Below are 16,687 nucleotides of genomic sequence, written 5' to 3'. Positions count from 1 at the left end.
CAAAATGAATGCAAATAAATTATGTGTGCTGAGTCAATAAAGGTTCTCTGCCTTGGATAGTCCTCCTAAAATGATTTATGGGATTTCTATGGTGTGTGGCTCCATGTCCCTCATTAGTCTGTGAAGCCAAGAGGGGGATGTACTACGAGAGCCATATATTAGGCCTGGCATGTGAGTTCCAAGATGTTGGTGCATTGGTCTCCTAGACCTCTGAGTTGGTCATACATCCATGCATGATGAGCCTCTGAGCCATGCCACTTGAGTCTCTGAGTCTATACCACGCTTACTAGTTGCCGCCGAGCCATGCTCACTTGCCTCTGAGTTAGCATGAGAGCCATGTCTACTTCTAGACCGTCATTGCACAATTCGACGACCGTCATTGCACAATTCGATGACCGTCATTCTCATGTTATTGGTTCTATTCTAGTAGTCAGTCACCTTTTCTCTATGGAAGGGGTGTTAGATTGGAGTCAAGTTGAGTCAGTTTTGGTATGTTCTAGGAAGTCTTAGTGTGAGTTTTATAATACTAGATGTCTAGGAGTGCCACGTGTCATATTGGGAGTTATCCCATATACATTTGGTACTAAGTGTGTGTGTGCCTATCCTATAAAGGCATTATACTTTCACTCGTCAAATGAATAAGTATCAAGCCTTTTTGGTCATGTAAGTTCCTTTTGGTTCATTGTTCTTGCTATTTCATTTCCATTCCATTGTCTTTATTTGAGTATCATTCTCTCTCCTTAGCCTACCCTCTCTCTCTCTCTCCCTCTCCATTACGTGCCTTCAAAATGATCTTCAGAAACTATCAAATCCTTTTTATACTAAATCCAATGTCCCTTAGTATGAGCCAACAAATGGCAAAAAGTAGAGTGCCCATCCCAATAACATCCAACTTATGCATGACGACGTGGTTTTCAACCATCCATCCCATCTGATCTGTCAAAAGTCTTGGGTTTTTGACTACCGATTGTTAATTTGTTATTCCATTGCCCACTAAGAGAGGCTGTCATGATGGAGGAACACATCAGCTTAGTTGTAAGAGTTGCTAGTAGCCACATTTTACTCATATCCTTAAGGGCACATGACAAACGTCTAGGCAATTTTCAAGCAGCTGGAAAGTTGTGTGATACTCTATTTGCAAAACTATGTAAGATTTCTTGTTAAGAGGTCCCATGTTGCTTTGAGTGGCATCATTCCATTCTTTCTTGAATAATTACCATGGAGAGTTTTTTGGTTCGTTTATCGTGTTCACAACAATCATGTTGAGTTTTTTGGATTGCTGCAAAAATCATTTGGGTCGAGCTGTACAAGCACTGTTTGGTTGTTTTTCAAATGCCTTCTGTTGATTTGGGAAGAGACTAGCTAGGCCATCCCAACAAGCTGCCTTTTTTATGTTCTCTCTTACATCTTCTCTCCACCTGCTCCATGATAACTTGCCATCTTATCATTTGTGGACATAATTTAGTTCATTTTAGCATATTCCATGACAACATATGCCAGTGCTATCTCATTGCAACATGGTCATATATATTCATTTCACAAATTGGATACAGTCAGCATTTACAACATTTGCAAAGGTCTCAACACAAATAACGCTAAACAATTTTCCCCCGCTTTATTTGAGGAAATTTTGTTGACACATATGAAGGAAATTACTTTGTTCTCCACTTGATTTTTCCTTATTTACATCCTATCTTAAGGACAAGACATTCTCAATAACAGGTGCATTGCTTATCCCATAGTGTCACCCACTTTTGGGTTTGTAAATCAATGATCCTGTGCTACAACTACTTTGTGAAACTTGTGTTCCATTTTAATGATAAAGATATATCAGACACAATCCTCATCACTCTTCCATTTTGATCGTAAAGACATTAAACACGTTCTTCCTCACACTTGCAGCACTGGCACTTGAAACCATAGTCTTCCAGCATTGCCTGCCTTTCTTCCACTGGAGAACTTTCATCAATGTATGAGATTGTTATCTGGGAAAAATATTTGGCCAAAGAAAAACAGCAAAGCAACAATGTTCAGACTTATTGAGAGGAGTCTTCCAACAGCATCTATTGACACAGCAGTTTTCTAACAGTAGGAGAATACACCTATCATACCTTGAAGCACACACCAAGAATCATTAAACGATGCAGGAGGAAATGCATGCCATCTAGTCCCAGCATGCATTGCTCAATAATTTAAAAAAACAAATATGAGAGATAACAAAGAAGAAAGAGTCACTAGTTTCACCCTTCCTTCCCCTGAAAATTTTATATATAGAATGGCTTTATATCAATATATATATATGGATTGGAATGCCCACACAAGCTAGGAAGGAGGGACACCTCCTCTGCTGGTCAACAAAGAAGAACAGAATAATATGATAGTGGGAGCCTCTGTTATTAATTAAATAGATGCACATAAAAAAACAATGATGGCCGCTATAGCAGTCCAAGCCTGGTCCTGTGCGCAACTGCATGCCCAACTGTAGCAGATATCATTTATTTTACATGAGATCAAGTGGAGAGGAGGACAAGAAGTAGCAAGAGCAAGCAGGAACAGAGATCAGATAATATAATTGATGTCCACTGGAGAGACCCAACAAGATCTCTGGGGTAGGCGTAAAACTTCATTAATGCAATTACAATAAACAGCTCTAAAACTAGCTAGGCAAAGCTACCTCAAAGGTTCCCACAAACAGGACATGCATGACTGTTGTCTGTGGACATGTCTGAGTAAATTTCATGCCACTTTTGGGACCCATCTCCGGTATTCCATCAGATACACGCGATAGGAGCCCATTTGTTTTTTGGATTGTCCAAAGAGGCGATGCAATCTGCTCAGTGTGAGGACCTCAAACATTGCTTTTCTCTTTGAAGTGCTAGTATGCTTTGCAATTGTAACAGGCCCTCACTTTTTGCATGGAATCTTATTCCATATTGTTTCATTTTCAGCTGAATCACACTTCGAGTGTCTTGTGCGTGTTATCTGTACAGGATCTCACACCCCTAGCCGCTTATCTGCTTCCAATGCATGCAGTGGTCATTTTCAGCTTCACTGATATCACTTTTCCATGATTTATACACCATGAGACTACACCATCCTACTATAGTTATGGCATCTTTCACGATGGTAGTCACAGTTGAGACTTCATATGTATTGCACAGCAAGTCACATTGTGATAGGATGTTGGGACCTATTGCATCGGGTGGACTCCATTGCCACTGGAGTTATTTTACCACCCGTAGGGTTATCTAGGTTCGTTGGGCTTGGTATATTACTTACCCGACCACCCTCCAACTATAAACATCGACCTATTAACATCCTTGCAAGATTGGGATGCTCCGCACATCCCACATAGTTTCCATACTCATTCATATTGGGTCCTGTGGTGAGCCTTGGTGGGCAGGGGGATAATGCCGCGTTTTTACAAGGACAAAGTGAGACAACGTAGATTTTAAACCTGATTTGGACATAATCTCTGAAACCAACAATCTTTGAGTGTATTCATTGTTCATCTAATCACTCACCTAGCCGTTGGTTTCAGGGTGGGTTAAAGAGGAGTCTAACCTGACATATGGCCCTAGCAAGCCTATACCTAGATGAATCTAGGAATTTTCCCGAACTCATCCTCTAAAAACACAACATAGTGCAGTTTCAATCTCATGATAGTCACTCACAAGGTTAAAAACCATAAACTCCATCATGCATAGCACGGACTAGCTACTATGACATTCCCACTAACGTCATCAACGCCCAACAGTGGGTGTAGACCATAGTATAAAAATATGCTCTCACACATACAAATCCACACACCCACACATACTTGAGCATCCATTTATACAAAGTCTTCGTACTTAGTTTCTGTAGGCACTCTGGAGGTGAAGGGCAGACTCAGCCATGACAAAGGCTAGCACTAAAGGAGAAGGCTAATCAAAAGGTAGTTCAAAATCTCTTCATTCAAGCTACAACTGCTTGTGAAGTCTAAATGTTTTCATTTTAGTCTCTCCCCAACGAGCATCTAAATCTAAATCTAGCTGATAGGGCAACGCACCATTTAAGATAGAAAGAATTATCACAATACCAACAGGCTGCAACTTGGACGAAAACTTCACAAGGTGAAATTTGCATGTCTGCTAATACGGCAGAAGCATATACCTAGATGAATCTAGGAACATTCCCAAACTCATCCTCTAAAAACACAACATAGTGCAGTTTCAATCTCATGATAGTCACTCACAAGGTTGAAAACCATAACTCCATCATGCATAGCAAGCACTAGCTACTATGACATCACTGACGTCATCAGCGCTCAACAATGGGTGTAGATCATAGTATAAAAATATGCTCTCAGACATACAAATCCATACACCCACACATACTTGAGCATCCATTTATACAAAGTCTTCATACTGAGTTTTTGCCGGCACTCTCTGGAGGTGAAGGGTAGACTTAGCCATGACAAAGGCTAGCACTAAAGGAGAAGGCTAATCAAAAGATAGTCCAAAATCTCTTCATTCAAGCTACAACTACTTGTGAAGTCTAAACGTTTTCATTTTAGTCTCTTCCCAACGAGCATCTAAATCTAAATCTAGTTGATAGGGCAACGCACCATTTAAGATAGAAAGAATTATCACAATACCAGCAAGCCGCAACTTGGACGAAATTTATCTAACAACATTCTCAATTCCCGGTGTTCAAACACACTTAATTCATTCTTGTTAATTACCGAAACAACAAATGAAGAAAGTGGAATCAAAACACACTGATAGACATCATAATGAGAATTGTTTAATATATTCCGAAGGTGCATCGCAGATACAATAGGCCCCTGAGAAGGGGGATTTGATCACATTGAATACAAAATTGGGTGTCCTTATCTACAAAAGAAAGCGTATGCTCCGTCCATCCGATCTGAATATTGTGGGTTTTAAACCACTCTATCCCGATCAACAAGACTACATGCTCCAGATGCATAACATAACATGTAAGAGCTCCCGTGTAGGCCTGAATCCGGATAGGAAGCGCTTCAACCTTGCGATCCCAAAACTGCTTCCCAGTTGGAAGCTGCACCTCATAGGTGTGGTCGCTAGGTACTGTGGACAGCCCCATCTTCTGCACAAATTTGTAATTAACAAAATTGTGAGAGCTGCCCGGATCAAAGAGAATGTGAACCTGTTGGTCCCTAACTTCTCCATAAACTCGGAAAAGATCATGGGAACCAAACAACGAAGTATTGAAAGTACAATTACAAGAAAGGGGGCAGGTAATGACATTTACTGAAATACCTGTCATCGTGACTTGGTTTGCTCCCTTGGCTGCGGTACGTGGACCCGCCTGGAGCTTCGGTCCTAGCACCAACTTTTGGTTCTTCCGCTTAGGACACTCATTCTTTGTGTGGCCCCGCTCCTCGCAATAGAAGCATCACCCCTCTTTCTTGAGCCTCAGAGTGCGAAGGAAACGGGCTCTACCATTCTTTGCTAGAGTTAAGCTTTTCCTGGAGGTGTTGTCCGTAGACTTCGTCTCCGTAATACCAGTCGTATGCTGAAAGAACTTGCGTTTGTTCTTTCCACTCGTATCGGTAACTGTGGTTGCCTTGGTACTGGCCATGGTATCATCATATATGCGTGCATATGTCATGGCCTCCTGCAACGTTGTGCACTTGTTGTTCTTTATCTGCAACTTGTAGGAGTCTGGCAAACCATCCACGAAGAAACCTAACAAGGTCACTGGATCCATTTTAGTGGCCCTGGTTTGCAGATCCCTAAATCTTTGAAGATAAACTTCAAAGGTCAAGTTTAATTTTGACATATCGAGGGCCTTGAGCTTGCCAACGATATCGTAATCATCCTCCTTCTTTAGGAACTCCTTCCTGAAGATGCCCTCAAAATCTGTCCATGTATCAGGCTTAGGCTGGAGTTCTTTCCACCATAGCAAGGCTTTACCTGACATAAACCCTGCTGCAAGCTGAATCTTTTTCTCATCTGGATAGGGGTGGAATTGGAAGTGTACCTGCCACTTGTGCAACCAAGTGTCAACCTCTTTTATAGACTCGGGCCCTGGCGCCAAAAATAGCGAAGACCTATAAATAGTTCGTACCCTTGCCACTCAACCCGAGAATCAAGCCTGCTAGCTCTAAGCCTCCCCAGGCTAACCTGAGCTAGTTCTGTGTACCTAGTACACGTCAGATACCAATCCGTGCACATGACAATCTTTTTCCCTGATACCATGGTTTTACAGTTGAGGACACGGAATCGCCCATCATGTGCCCTTCTTTCTGCTGATGCTCCACTTTTCAGGGCTCCAAAGGGAGTACAGGGCCATCCCTCCTTCCATTGGTCGCACTTTTGGCACAGTGATGGAGTCTCCACCAGATATAACCACCTCGATCATGGCAGATGACAAGGTTTCTACACTCAAGATGTGGTTGTCGAGAGCCCAGAGTCCCTTCCGAACGAGATCTACCCCAAGACCTTGACGAGGGAGAGCTTCAACAGAGGATTGAGGTCTAAGGGTAACCAAGGAAATGCCCATGATGTAGACAAATGGGCCACTTTGCATGTGATTGCCCCAGAGGGGTGAGACACCCCCCCCCCCGACTCAATAGAGACAATAGAGGAGCCTTAGGTGGATAAGGCTCAGCGTCCTCGCAGGCAGCAGAGTAGCAAAAGTCCAATACCCCTTGGGTGAAGCCCTCCAAGGGGAAGTGGACCAAGGTATACAAGAAGCCAAGCAAGAAGGCCGCGAGAAACTACAGGTAGCACACTAGACTTTGAGAGAAGGCACAAGCAGAGCGAGAGGCAGCTTCCCAGTTTCATGAGGAGCAGTTGGGGAGCACCTTCTAACATCATTCCAGACCCCAAAGGATAAGACCTTCAATTTTCCATGAACTTTACCCATGGTAGAGGCCCAAAGCACCCACATGCAACTTGCACAAGAGCATGACACAAGGGTTCCCGCCAATTCTATGGCCGTTGCACCTCGGTCTGCCTTTCCCCTCATTTAGGGACATGAGTTCAAGCACCCAAGCACCTGCATGGCAGCAAGACCAAAGTTTTTGCTACATCTGTGCGGTTGATGCCCCTCCCGTCCGCCCTCCCCTCCCCCCCCCCTCTCTCCTGCTCCCCACACTCCGCCCGCTCCCCTTGCAACAACAATCACCCTCACAACCTACCCCCCACCATCTACCTCTCCCCTTCTCCGTATTACAGTAGGTCTGGCCAATTCTTCCACTCCTCGTGTTTCCCCCAGCCTTAGGCCTCATCCCCGGCCTTCTTTCCCACTCCCTAGGCTACAACTTCCTCCTCCCGCTCACAACCCAATCCCCCCCCCCTCTTTGCAACAAATACCCTCCTCGAAGGCGGCAAGGAAAGGGGGCTTGTTCTCCCATCTTCAAGTTCGAGGCCCCATCCTAGGCTTGGACCGCAGAATTACCTAGAGATTCTAGATGCGTATCCTATGGCTCTAGAGATGACCATGTTGATCCTACATCCCGGAAAGGGGGATACATTGATGCGGTTGGTTCCCGCACTCGCCCTCTCTAGGGTTTTCGTTTTGCTTCCATAGGGAAGGGGCAGTGGACCCATTCTTTGTTTGATTATATGATGAAAGAGTAGATGTATGGCTTGATGGACGAGTGGATGGGCCCACAGAGGGTGTTCCCGACTGCATACAAATATTGCCCAAAAGGGCTCTACTTTGCATCCCCAGCCCTCCCTGGGACTGGAAGCATGCACCACAACCTCGAACTTCTATGTTTGTGACGGGGCCTTGGAAGGAGAGTCTATGTGGTGGCATACCAAGGGCATGACAGGCGTTATGCCAACCTTTCGAGCATCATGAAGGAGATGTTTGTCCCAAACCTGTCAATGCATTGCTGGAGCATCCAGTATGTCACTTGTGTGAGCTGCTCCTTTAGCTCCAAACGGATCACTCCTACTGGCATGCCTATGCGCGGTCTCTTTGTAGTAAAACCAAGCTGAAAGATAGATGAATCACCATGGAGGACACTAGATTTTTTGAAAGGCCCTCCTCACACAAAAAGGCTCCCCCCTAATGAGGAGCCTTATTAGAATTTGAAGATGCTTGTCTGGGGGGACTCATCTGCGTCAGCAATCCCACTTGCAGGGAGGAGTTCAAGAGGCAGCTGCTCATGTGGCACCTAAAGGTCTAGGATCCAGAGGACACGTGCTAGGGCAGCTGATACATATCGGCTGGGAATAGTGGGACAGTAGCCCAACAAGATCCTTTGGGGTTTGGAGACATCTTGTTGTAACAGAGGCTAGAGTGCAAGCACTCTCACATTTGAGGGGAGCAAGTATACGGATGGTAGAGATCATAGTTGCCAGACGTTTGGAAACGCGTTTTCAAACGTTTGAAAACGTTTGGAAAATTTTCCAAACATGTTTCGATTCAAAATTTTCCCCAGGTGCCTGTTTTACCAAAAATCATATGCCTACTATATAAGTACACATTCCTAGGACCTAAAATGCATGATTTCATGCACTAATGGCACCCAGACCACTGAGGAACATAGAGGAAAACATTTCAGCAATCGAATATGTTCATACACTTAGAAGTGAGCCCGGGAAGGCATTTTCCAACAAAGCGTGATGGCGATAGCTCCTTTGACTGTTTTGATTAAAAATAGGGCAAAAAATTGACCTTAGGGCCTTTTGCCCCAAAAACCACTGCCAAAAAAACATGTTTTTTATTTCCAAACGTTTGGCAACGTTTGAAAACGTTTCAAAAAAAAAAAAACGTGTTTCATTGCAACTTTGGCAAAGATTGACAATGCAATCGATGTGGCAGAGGATAGGGTACTGCTAACGTGGCAATCTGGATAAGGTGCCATGTGGCAATTTTTGGCGGTGCCACGTGTTGATGTCTTGGTGGAGATTAGATCCACCAGAATCTAGAAAAGATTCCATCGAGGCTACTGGAATCTATGGAGATGCCGATAGAATTTGAGGATTCCATCGATGGATCTTTTCTCCTCTGTCGTTGCACGTAGAGGTCGATGACACTGTCAGCCGCTTTGAATTAGTTGATCGGCCAGCATGCAACAGAGGTAGCCAAATTTCAGCAGGAGCTCACTCAATTGTAGGACTTGTTGTCTTCATCAGATTCTTGGGTAGCTGAATTGGAAGTGAAGCTTTCAGCCATGGAGGAGGAGTTTACAGAGCTTCGGACACAGCTAACCACCCTTCAGACTTCTCATTCCACTTTGCAATTGCAACATGATCATTACTACTGGCGATACCACCGGTATAAGACAAAGTCCCAAGCGACTCGTGGTGGGAGGGTTGCGCAGTACCTAGACCCCCCATTATTCGTCTGGACAGAGTTCCTGAGAACAAGGGCACCTCTCAGGATTCAATTTCTACTACAGTCTCGTGGATATTACCGTCGCAGATACTACACAGTAGGGTCAGGGGGCCTCTTGCAAGCTAAGACGGAGAGGGAACATGGGGACGATGAAGCCTTGGATGGGATGGAGTGGCAGAGGATGAGGGTAGTGGGCCATCTGGCCAAGGTTTGGACTATTGACTCGAACACAATCTTATCAGGTTGGGAGGGAGCACATTGGTGTTTGGCTTTGGCAGGGCCAACCTCTTCAGGATATCCAATGGGACCTAGGTGAGTACTTTTGGCCTGCTCAAGTAGGACACTCAGACTAAGTGGAGGAGGTGCCCTTTTTCTCATACACGACCTGCATTAGCAGACACATTCAGTTAGAAGAAGTAGCCTTGACCCCCATGAGGGAAAGCCATTGGGTTGAGCAAGATGTTCCCCTATGGACTCGCTTGAGGCCATGGAAGATATCATTCTTCTACTCGATGGTGGCACATGGAGGCTGGCCCATCGTCCCTTGGTTGGAGCATGCAAGTGGATGGAAGATGTCTTTGCTATATAGACAGAGTTTTGAGACGATCTTGAATTGCCTTTGGGGTTGTCTAGTAGTGAAAAGGATATGGACAACTTTCAGGATTGTGGTCAGCACACAGAGGATGCAACATGAATTCACATGGGTGTATGTGTGCCACTTAGCCAGAGAAGTTCCGGCCTTATTGGAGGGTGATCACTGATCCGGGCGTGTGGCACACTTATGCATGCTCCCTATATGATGTCACGAGGCAGACACCGCCAGACATGCCCTCTATGCCCAGGCCCACTACTTGTCATCTATTCACTACACAGAATGTGTAGGTTGCACTTCGTCGGCTCCACAACCGAAAAGCACAGGATCACGAAGGCCTTCAGACAGAGAACTTCGCACATGGGCTCCTGAGGTTGTAGCACCGATCCTTGCACATATGTTTAACCTTGCAGTTTGTCACGGCTTCCCACCAGCATGGAGTACCACCACTATCGTACCGATACACAAAGCAGGAGACCTCATCGACACCGGGAACTATCGCACGCTTATGATTGCCAACACACTGGCCAAGATCTATGGATCGGTACTAGAGAGAGAGATTAGTAGTCATACAGCGGCACGGGGGCAGCGAGCACTAGGGCAGGCAAGATTCAGGAGGCATCACTCTACTCTAGACCACATTTTCACCCTGAGGGCTATCGTTGAGGAGGCGAGGTTCACGCATCAGAGAGTCTACACATGCTTCGTAGACTTTCGAAAGGCCTTTGACACTGTTCCACGATCCTGCATGATCAGGAGACTACAGGAGATACAGAACCCAGAGATGCTGACCATATCATGCCTTCTCTTCTATGTTCCTGTTGTAGAAGGGTGAGGTCATCATCCAAGTAGATCTTGGTCCCCTTCAAGGATGCTCGCATGCTCATAAGGTTGGACCTATCAATTGCAGTCCGGAGTTTCAGCACTAGTCTTGTTTGTATCTCCGTCTTCCTGACCCTCCAAGCTATCTCACATGTGAGGTTGACTCCCATCTTGGCAAATAGGGCTTGAGCATCTGCCATTGGGGTGTCTCCCACTGTGAAACATCTAACTAGAACATTCATTGCTTTACTGGCCCGTCTCTTCTCTTCCTCTAGTGTCTCAGAAATGAGTTCTTTTTTGGGAGCTGCTGATCCCTTTTTAACAACTTCTGTCCATTCAATCATCACTTCTTTCCCCTTGTTGATCTGTTGTGCAAAGTCAGCATGCTTACCATTCATGGTAGTCTGCATGGCCTCCATCTCTTTCTTAAGAGCTGCATTTTCTGCTTTGAGCTCATCCATAACTTTGCAGCCACCATCCGATGTTATTTGTTTGCCCTTCATTTGTTGTAGCTCAAGGTGTGTAATTGGTCTTGTAACCTGGTCTTCTCATTTTCCCATTCTGCTCTGTCCTTCTCCCATTCTTCTTTCTTGGCCTTTTCAGCTATCCTTAGGGGATATTGACCGAGGCGAGGCATCACCCTTGACATAGCTCATCGGATCCAGAGATCGAGGAGACCACGTCCTCCACCACCACGGGAGACATCCCAACAAATGCAAATACATGAGCTCTTTGCATCTCATCAAAGAGCCATCATGGAGCCTGAATACGTGGAGCCGGTTCATGCACTTGGGACTCTAGCTCTGAGCACTCGATATCTTCATGCCACTCTCATGCTATTTTGCTACTTTTTTTTGCTATTTTGTACTAGTATAGCATTTTAGTACTTAGCAAGGGCCTTAGTCAGCCCTTTGCCCCGGCCCATGATCGTGCACGCATACCTCTTTAAGTCAAGTTTTCTCCTAGTTTCATCAAAGCCATAAACAAAAAGAATCTAGAGAGAACACACTCATAAATTATCAATGACAGTGAGGAATTTTATGCTAGTTGTTAAAGAGAGCGTATGTATTTACCCTTGCAAGTCAAGACTCATAAGCAACTAAGTGAAGCAATAACTTGATCTTTGCTTCCCAAGCATGTCCATTGTTGCTTGTTACTCTTGCATGCCTCACACATGTCGTGTGAGTTATAAATCGCTAAGAGAAGAAGTGAGGTAGTATTGAAGTGTCCAAACCTCCTGTGCTGGAACTTTCCGAGAAATTCGAGTGTTGGAACAGGAACGTTCCGAGAAGGGGGAACAGGGGAATGGGAACTAGAATGCCATGTCATCCATGACACGTCATCATATGACATAAAACTATGTTAGAAAATAGAATGCCATGTCATCCATGACACGTCATCATATGACATAAAACTATGTTAGAAAATGAAATAAACTTACATTTTATAGCTTTAAACTTTCTATATAAGCTCTTAAATACTCATTTGAAACTTTCAAAGAGCCAAAAAAAACAAAAGGACGTTCTGGGGCCATCTGACCTGCTTCTTGGAACGGCGTTCCAGACGTTCCCAAGGTCGAAACGCCATTCCCTGGTAACTATGCTTTGAGTTGACCTTGATTGTTGACCTCATGCTCACGTTGACATCGTTATTCATTAGATTGATAGAGAGGAGCCAATCCAGATTAGTCATGTGTCTTGGAGTACCACCTTGCTTGAGCCACTAGCTGGATCTCCTCTATGGAGATGTAGAGCTTATTTGTCCTAACAATGAAAGCTCCTCTATTGAACAAGATTCCTCTGCTTTGTCTTGGACTCTTTCTTGGGCTTGAGAGTATCCTTTCTTTATTACTTCTTTCTATTAACATTGGCATGATTATCGATTTTGTTGCAATTAAATATTTACATTTTTGGCTTTCGAGATAGAAGAAGCTGAAGCATATATCCTCAACAATTATCCCTTGCACATCTTCTTTGAAGCTCCTTTTGGATCAACATAGCTTCTTAAACATGAGCGGGTGGTTTGCCACCCTATAGTACTATTATCACAAACTGTTCATAGCTCCATGTAACAACGTTGAGATCCATCAATGCCAGCGCTTTCGTATTTTGAACTTAATGGAGGCCAGCCAATGGATAATGAATGATCCTAAATGTTTTCAATGAATTCACCATAAATTCATGTTCCACCAAATCACGCAACAGGCCTCAACTGGCAAAGAACATACACACAGTCTAGTTACATCTTGAAAATGAGGTCCATATTTGTCCTTGTTAAGGTCATTCACCTAAATGACTAGTGCATTCATCTAAATCTCCTCTTCACAAGAAATTGGGGGACTTATGGAGCAGCTTGACTCCATCTGACAAGGAGGAACACCTCCAAGCCTGCTCTGTTCGAACTAAACTCCCTCTTATGATACTCTTCACTCGTCAAATTAAAACATGCCTCCAAGAAAGCTAGGAAGAGATTTTTATGAGTGCCAATCATGGCAAAAAAATCGCAAAGCAAAAGAAATGGAGACAACTTTCTTTGTGGAGTCGAGTTATAAGGTCACCTTTGGGCATCCTATTTGTGACTTGGAAAAAACATTCCATCTATAGTCAGACGGTGGTTCTCAGAAGACACTAGAAGCAAGAGAAACAATATGCATGACCAAACAAGCCCAAACAAAGAGGACTGAATACTCGTTAGAAATATGAAATTCATACTTATGTTAATTGAGAGAAAAATGGAGATATGCAGAGCATGCACAAGGACCTCAAGAATGTCAACCTACCTGCTCACCCTTTTTTATAGGTCTAGTCGCAAGTAGCACAGCTTGTCCATCTTTATCCTAAAATCAGAAAACCAAACTTAAAAGCTCAAAGACACCTCACAAAAATTAATTAACAAATGTTAACATTTGTTGAAATATCTAGAAATCCACCTCTCGAAATTGATATCTTGAAAAAACCACCAGCAAGTACTAGCTTGACTTTACACTAAAAAGTTTTCACTCAATGGTCATTTCTTCCTACTGTAAAGAACTGTTAAATAGACCATGTAAGGACTCTTTTATGGTATGAGAGGTGCACTCTCAACTTCAACACAATAACAGATCGAACAATCACATACTTCATTTCAGCTGTGTTTACCATTCAATGAAATATATGCCTCTTCCATAAACTTTCTACGAGTTTGTAGTGAGTTATATCTATCTTCAAAAGCAATATGACAACATCTTCTCGAATAATTTCATACTGAGAACGTCTCTGTACTTAAGTTCTGCTGTATTTACCACTCCATAAATTTGATACATCTCATAAAAATCACAAAACATCTTGTCACCTCCATAAAGCTTCTAAAAGTTTGTACTTATTTTTTGAAACAATATGACAAAACAATTTTCAAAATAAGTGTATATACTTGGGACATCTTTGTAACTTTATGATCTAATAACAATGATAAAATATTGTGCTATGACTTCAGTTTCGTATTCCTTCATCATATTATCGCTGTACAAATTCTCGTCTTCCCTTATTTCAGTACGATAAATATGATTCAAATATGAATTTCCTTTTTCAATAAATCAAGAAACAACTTATTGCTCCATCTCCTCTCCTTCTCATCTGGCCTCCAAGTTAACCACAGTTTGGGGCGATGGCAAGCTTTGGCTTGCTTTCTGCTTGACTCCCCCGGTTCTCCTTCCTCTCTTCCACCTCCCTCATAGTTGAGTAATGAGGTGGCACTTGTAACACCAAAGATCAACAGATAAGGGAAATACGGTGGCATCTCTTGGCTACTAGGAGTACGGCTTTGGTCTCAATGCCTATTTCTCCACGTTTTAAAAGGAGCTTGTTTGTGGCTGGCCATTTCATCTGGTATCCTTGGTTGTGGGGCTATGACATTTGCTTTCAGATTCTCCTAGTGAATGGTCTGACGTCCAAGCTTCGCAGATGCTGCTCAAGTGGGTACCAATGGCAAGTTGGCATTGTCTCTCTTTTCTGTGCACTTTGTCCCATAGGCCCACGAGGTCTCCTGTGGACGTTAATAGATCTTTCTTTCTTTCTTTCTTTCTTTCTCAGTTTGCTTTTGGTTTTAACAGTTTGTCATTGGTTCAAGTTTGGGCATGTTTATTGTTGTCATCATTTCTATAGGAAGAATAGGCCCCTTGTCCGCTCTAATTTCTACTTTGGCATGGTATGGACTCCTTACATGTGTGGTTAGCTTGCTTTGGTTGCTTCTTTCGCAGCACCTTGGCTCAGTATATGCGTGGATCATATCTTCGGCTCTCCAATGGCTGCATACAAGTGTTATTCAAGCAGCGTATGGGCTCATAGGTTCCAGAGATCCAATTTGCATTTTCATCTGTTTCCTAATGTATGTTTGTCTTCTCAGGTGGTTGTTCATAATATGCTCAACAGTTTTCACTAAAGGTGGTTTCAGCAAGCAACTCATGCAGTCGGTCTACAGGGGATTCACTATTTGTGCAGATTCCATTTGAGCTTTGTGCTCCATCTTATTCTGCATCAGGTTGCTCACCTGCGGCCCACCCTTGGTCTAAATATAGTTGTGGGTGGGTTTCCAGTTAAGGCACCCTTAGATGCTTTATGCAGTTTGCATGCCCTGGTGGAGGGTTGTCTCATCCAAGAAGAACTTGTGTTACAGCACCACCATGTACCAAGTGGATGGGGATTCAAATTTTTATTTAATCTTAACAGAAAACCTCATTTAACAACTAATAAGCATCAATAAACAAATACATCTTAGATCTCTAGAATATTTTCACAAACGAAGAAATATAACCCTACATAACAAATTGCAATACTCTTCACACACCTTGAGTCATACATAAATTTCATCAATTGATCATGGTTAACACACACACACACACACACACACACAAACTTTTTTTAAGTGGAACTTTTTATGTTTTATATTACACATTGGCGTCCCCTAAATGGGGAGCTCAAAAGTACATCAGCTGAAGATCTCACTATATGACAAATATAACTCATAGTCTATGTAATTGGTTTGCACACAATCAAAAAAGATTGCTGCAGGGAGCATCTGAAAAAAGAGAAAGTAGAAATAGGATCACCAAAGACTCTATGATTTCTATTCTTCCATAGAGTCCAGAGTGCCTAGTAACAACCCAAGTGAAGAATAAGTCAAACCCCTCTCTACATGGGTGAATCCCAAAAAGCCATAAATGCTTCCCGCAGGTAGCAGAAGGAAAGCTAGCTCTCAAACGCTGCTGTAGAAGTCTCAAGAAATTACAAGTGTGTGGAAAGGAGATGGGGCATAGATTCCCGTGGAGCCATATATCTGTGACAAACAACTGGAGCAATATGTCTTCGTGTCAAGAGCTGTCCAGATGGAAGAACCCCTAGCATCACCCGCCACAAGAAAACCTGCTATCGAAGAGGAACTTTGGAAGTCCAAAGCAGCCGTAATCTCTTCCGCCACCACTTTGCTCAGTGATTGATGTGCCAGAGTCGATTTGCCTTAGCTGAAGCCCAAGGTGGGGAGAACAAAACTTTATACAAGGAAGATGTCGTAATGTGAGATAGGCTCAAGGGATGGGCCGATGAACCTGGGAATGAAGAGTCCAATCATCAAGCCTATCATGACGCTCAAGTGATGGGAATGGCAAAAAGGGTCGAAGCATTAGAGCAATCTTTTGCCACAGGACGATAATGCATGCCTAAGCCATATTGTCTCACACTTAAAGGAAAAGATATCATGGTACCATCAGTATGAATCACATCAGCCACAAAGTAGCTCCCATTGAAACTAATAGAGTAGGAACGTCTGGGTTCCTGCAAAGCCAAAGGAGGGTCAAAGGCTTTTGTCTTCCAATCAAATAACATTTTGGAGACCAAAGGACGATCTTTGATCTTGCCATCAATACAGCCAAGATTAAAATCCCCCTGAGTTGGCTACCAATAACCAAAAGTAGAGGTGTCA

General features: G+C 43.4%; 1 protein-coding gene across 2 annotated transcripts in view; it reads right to left on the bottom strand.

Annotated features, from left to right (window-relative positions):
• Nucleotides 1-1,573: 1,573 nt before the first annotated feature.
• Nucleotides 1,574-16,687, bottom strand: part of ATXR2 (histone-lysine N-methyltransferase ATXR2) — a 198,992-nt gene continuing 183,878 nt past the window's right edge. For both annotated transcript variants that reach the window (XM_087396398.1, XM_087396399.1), the window contains exons 14-15: nt 13,515-13,571; nt 1,574-1,985 (exon numbers count right to left, since the gene is read on the bottom strand). In XM_087396398.1, coding sequence (XP_087252524.1) covers nt 1,875-1,985; nt 13,515-13,571 — 168 coding nt within the window. In that variant the 3' untranslated portion in view covers nt 1,574-1,874. The remainder of the gene's footprint in view (nt 1,986-13,514; nt 13,572-16,687) is intronic.

The sequence above is a fragment of the Dipteris shenzhenensis genome, chromosome 25, assembly GCF_047967505.1.
Source record: "Dipteris shenzhenensis isolate YYH24624 ecotype China chromosome 25, Dip_SZ_1.0, whole genome shotgun sequence".
Lineage (NCBI taxonomy): Eukaryota > Viridiplantae > Streptophyta > Polypodiopsida > Gleicheniales > Dipteridaceae > Dipteris > Dipteris shenzhenensis.
Note: the sequence above shows the minus strand (reverse complement) of the source record. Positions and strands in the feature narration are given on the sequence as shown.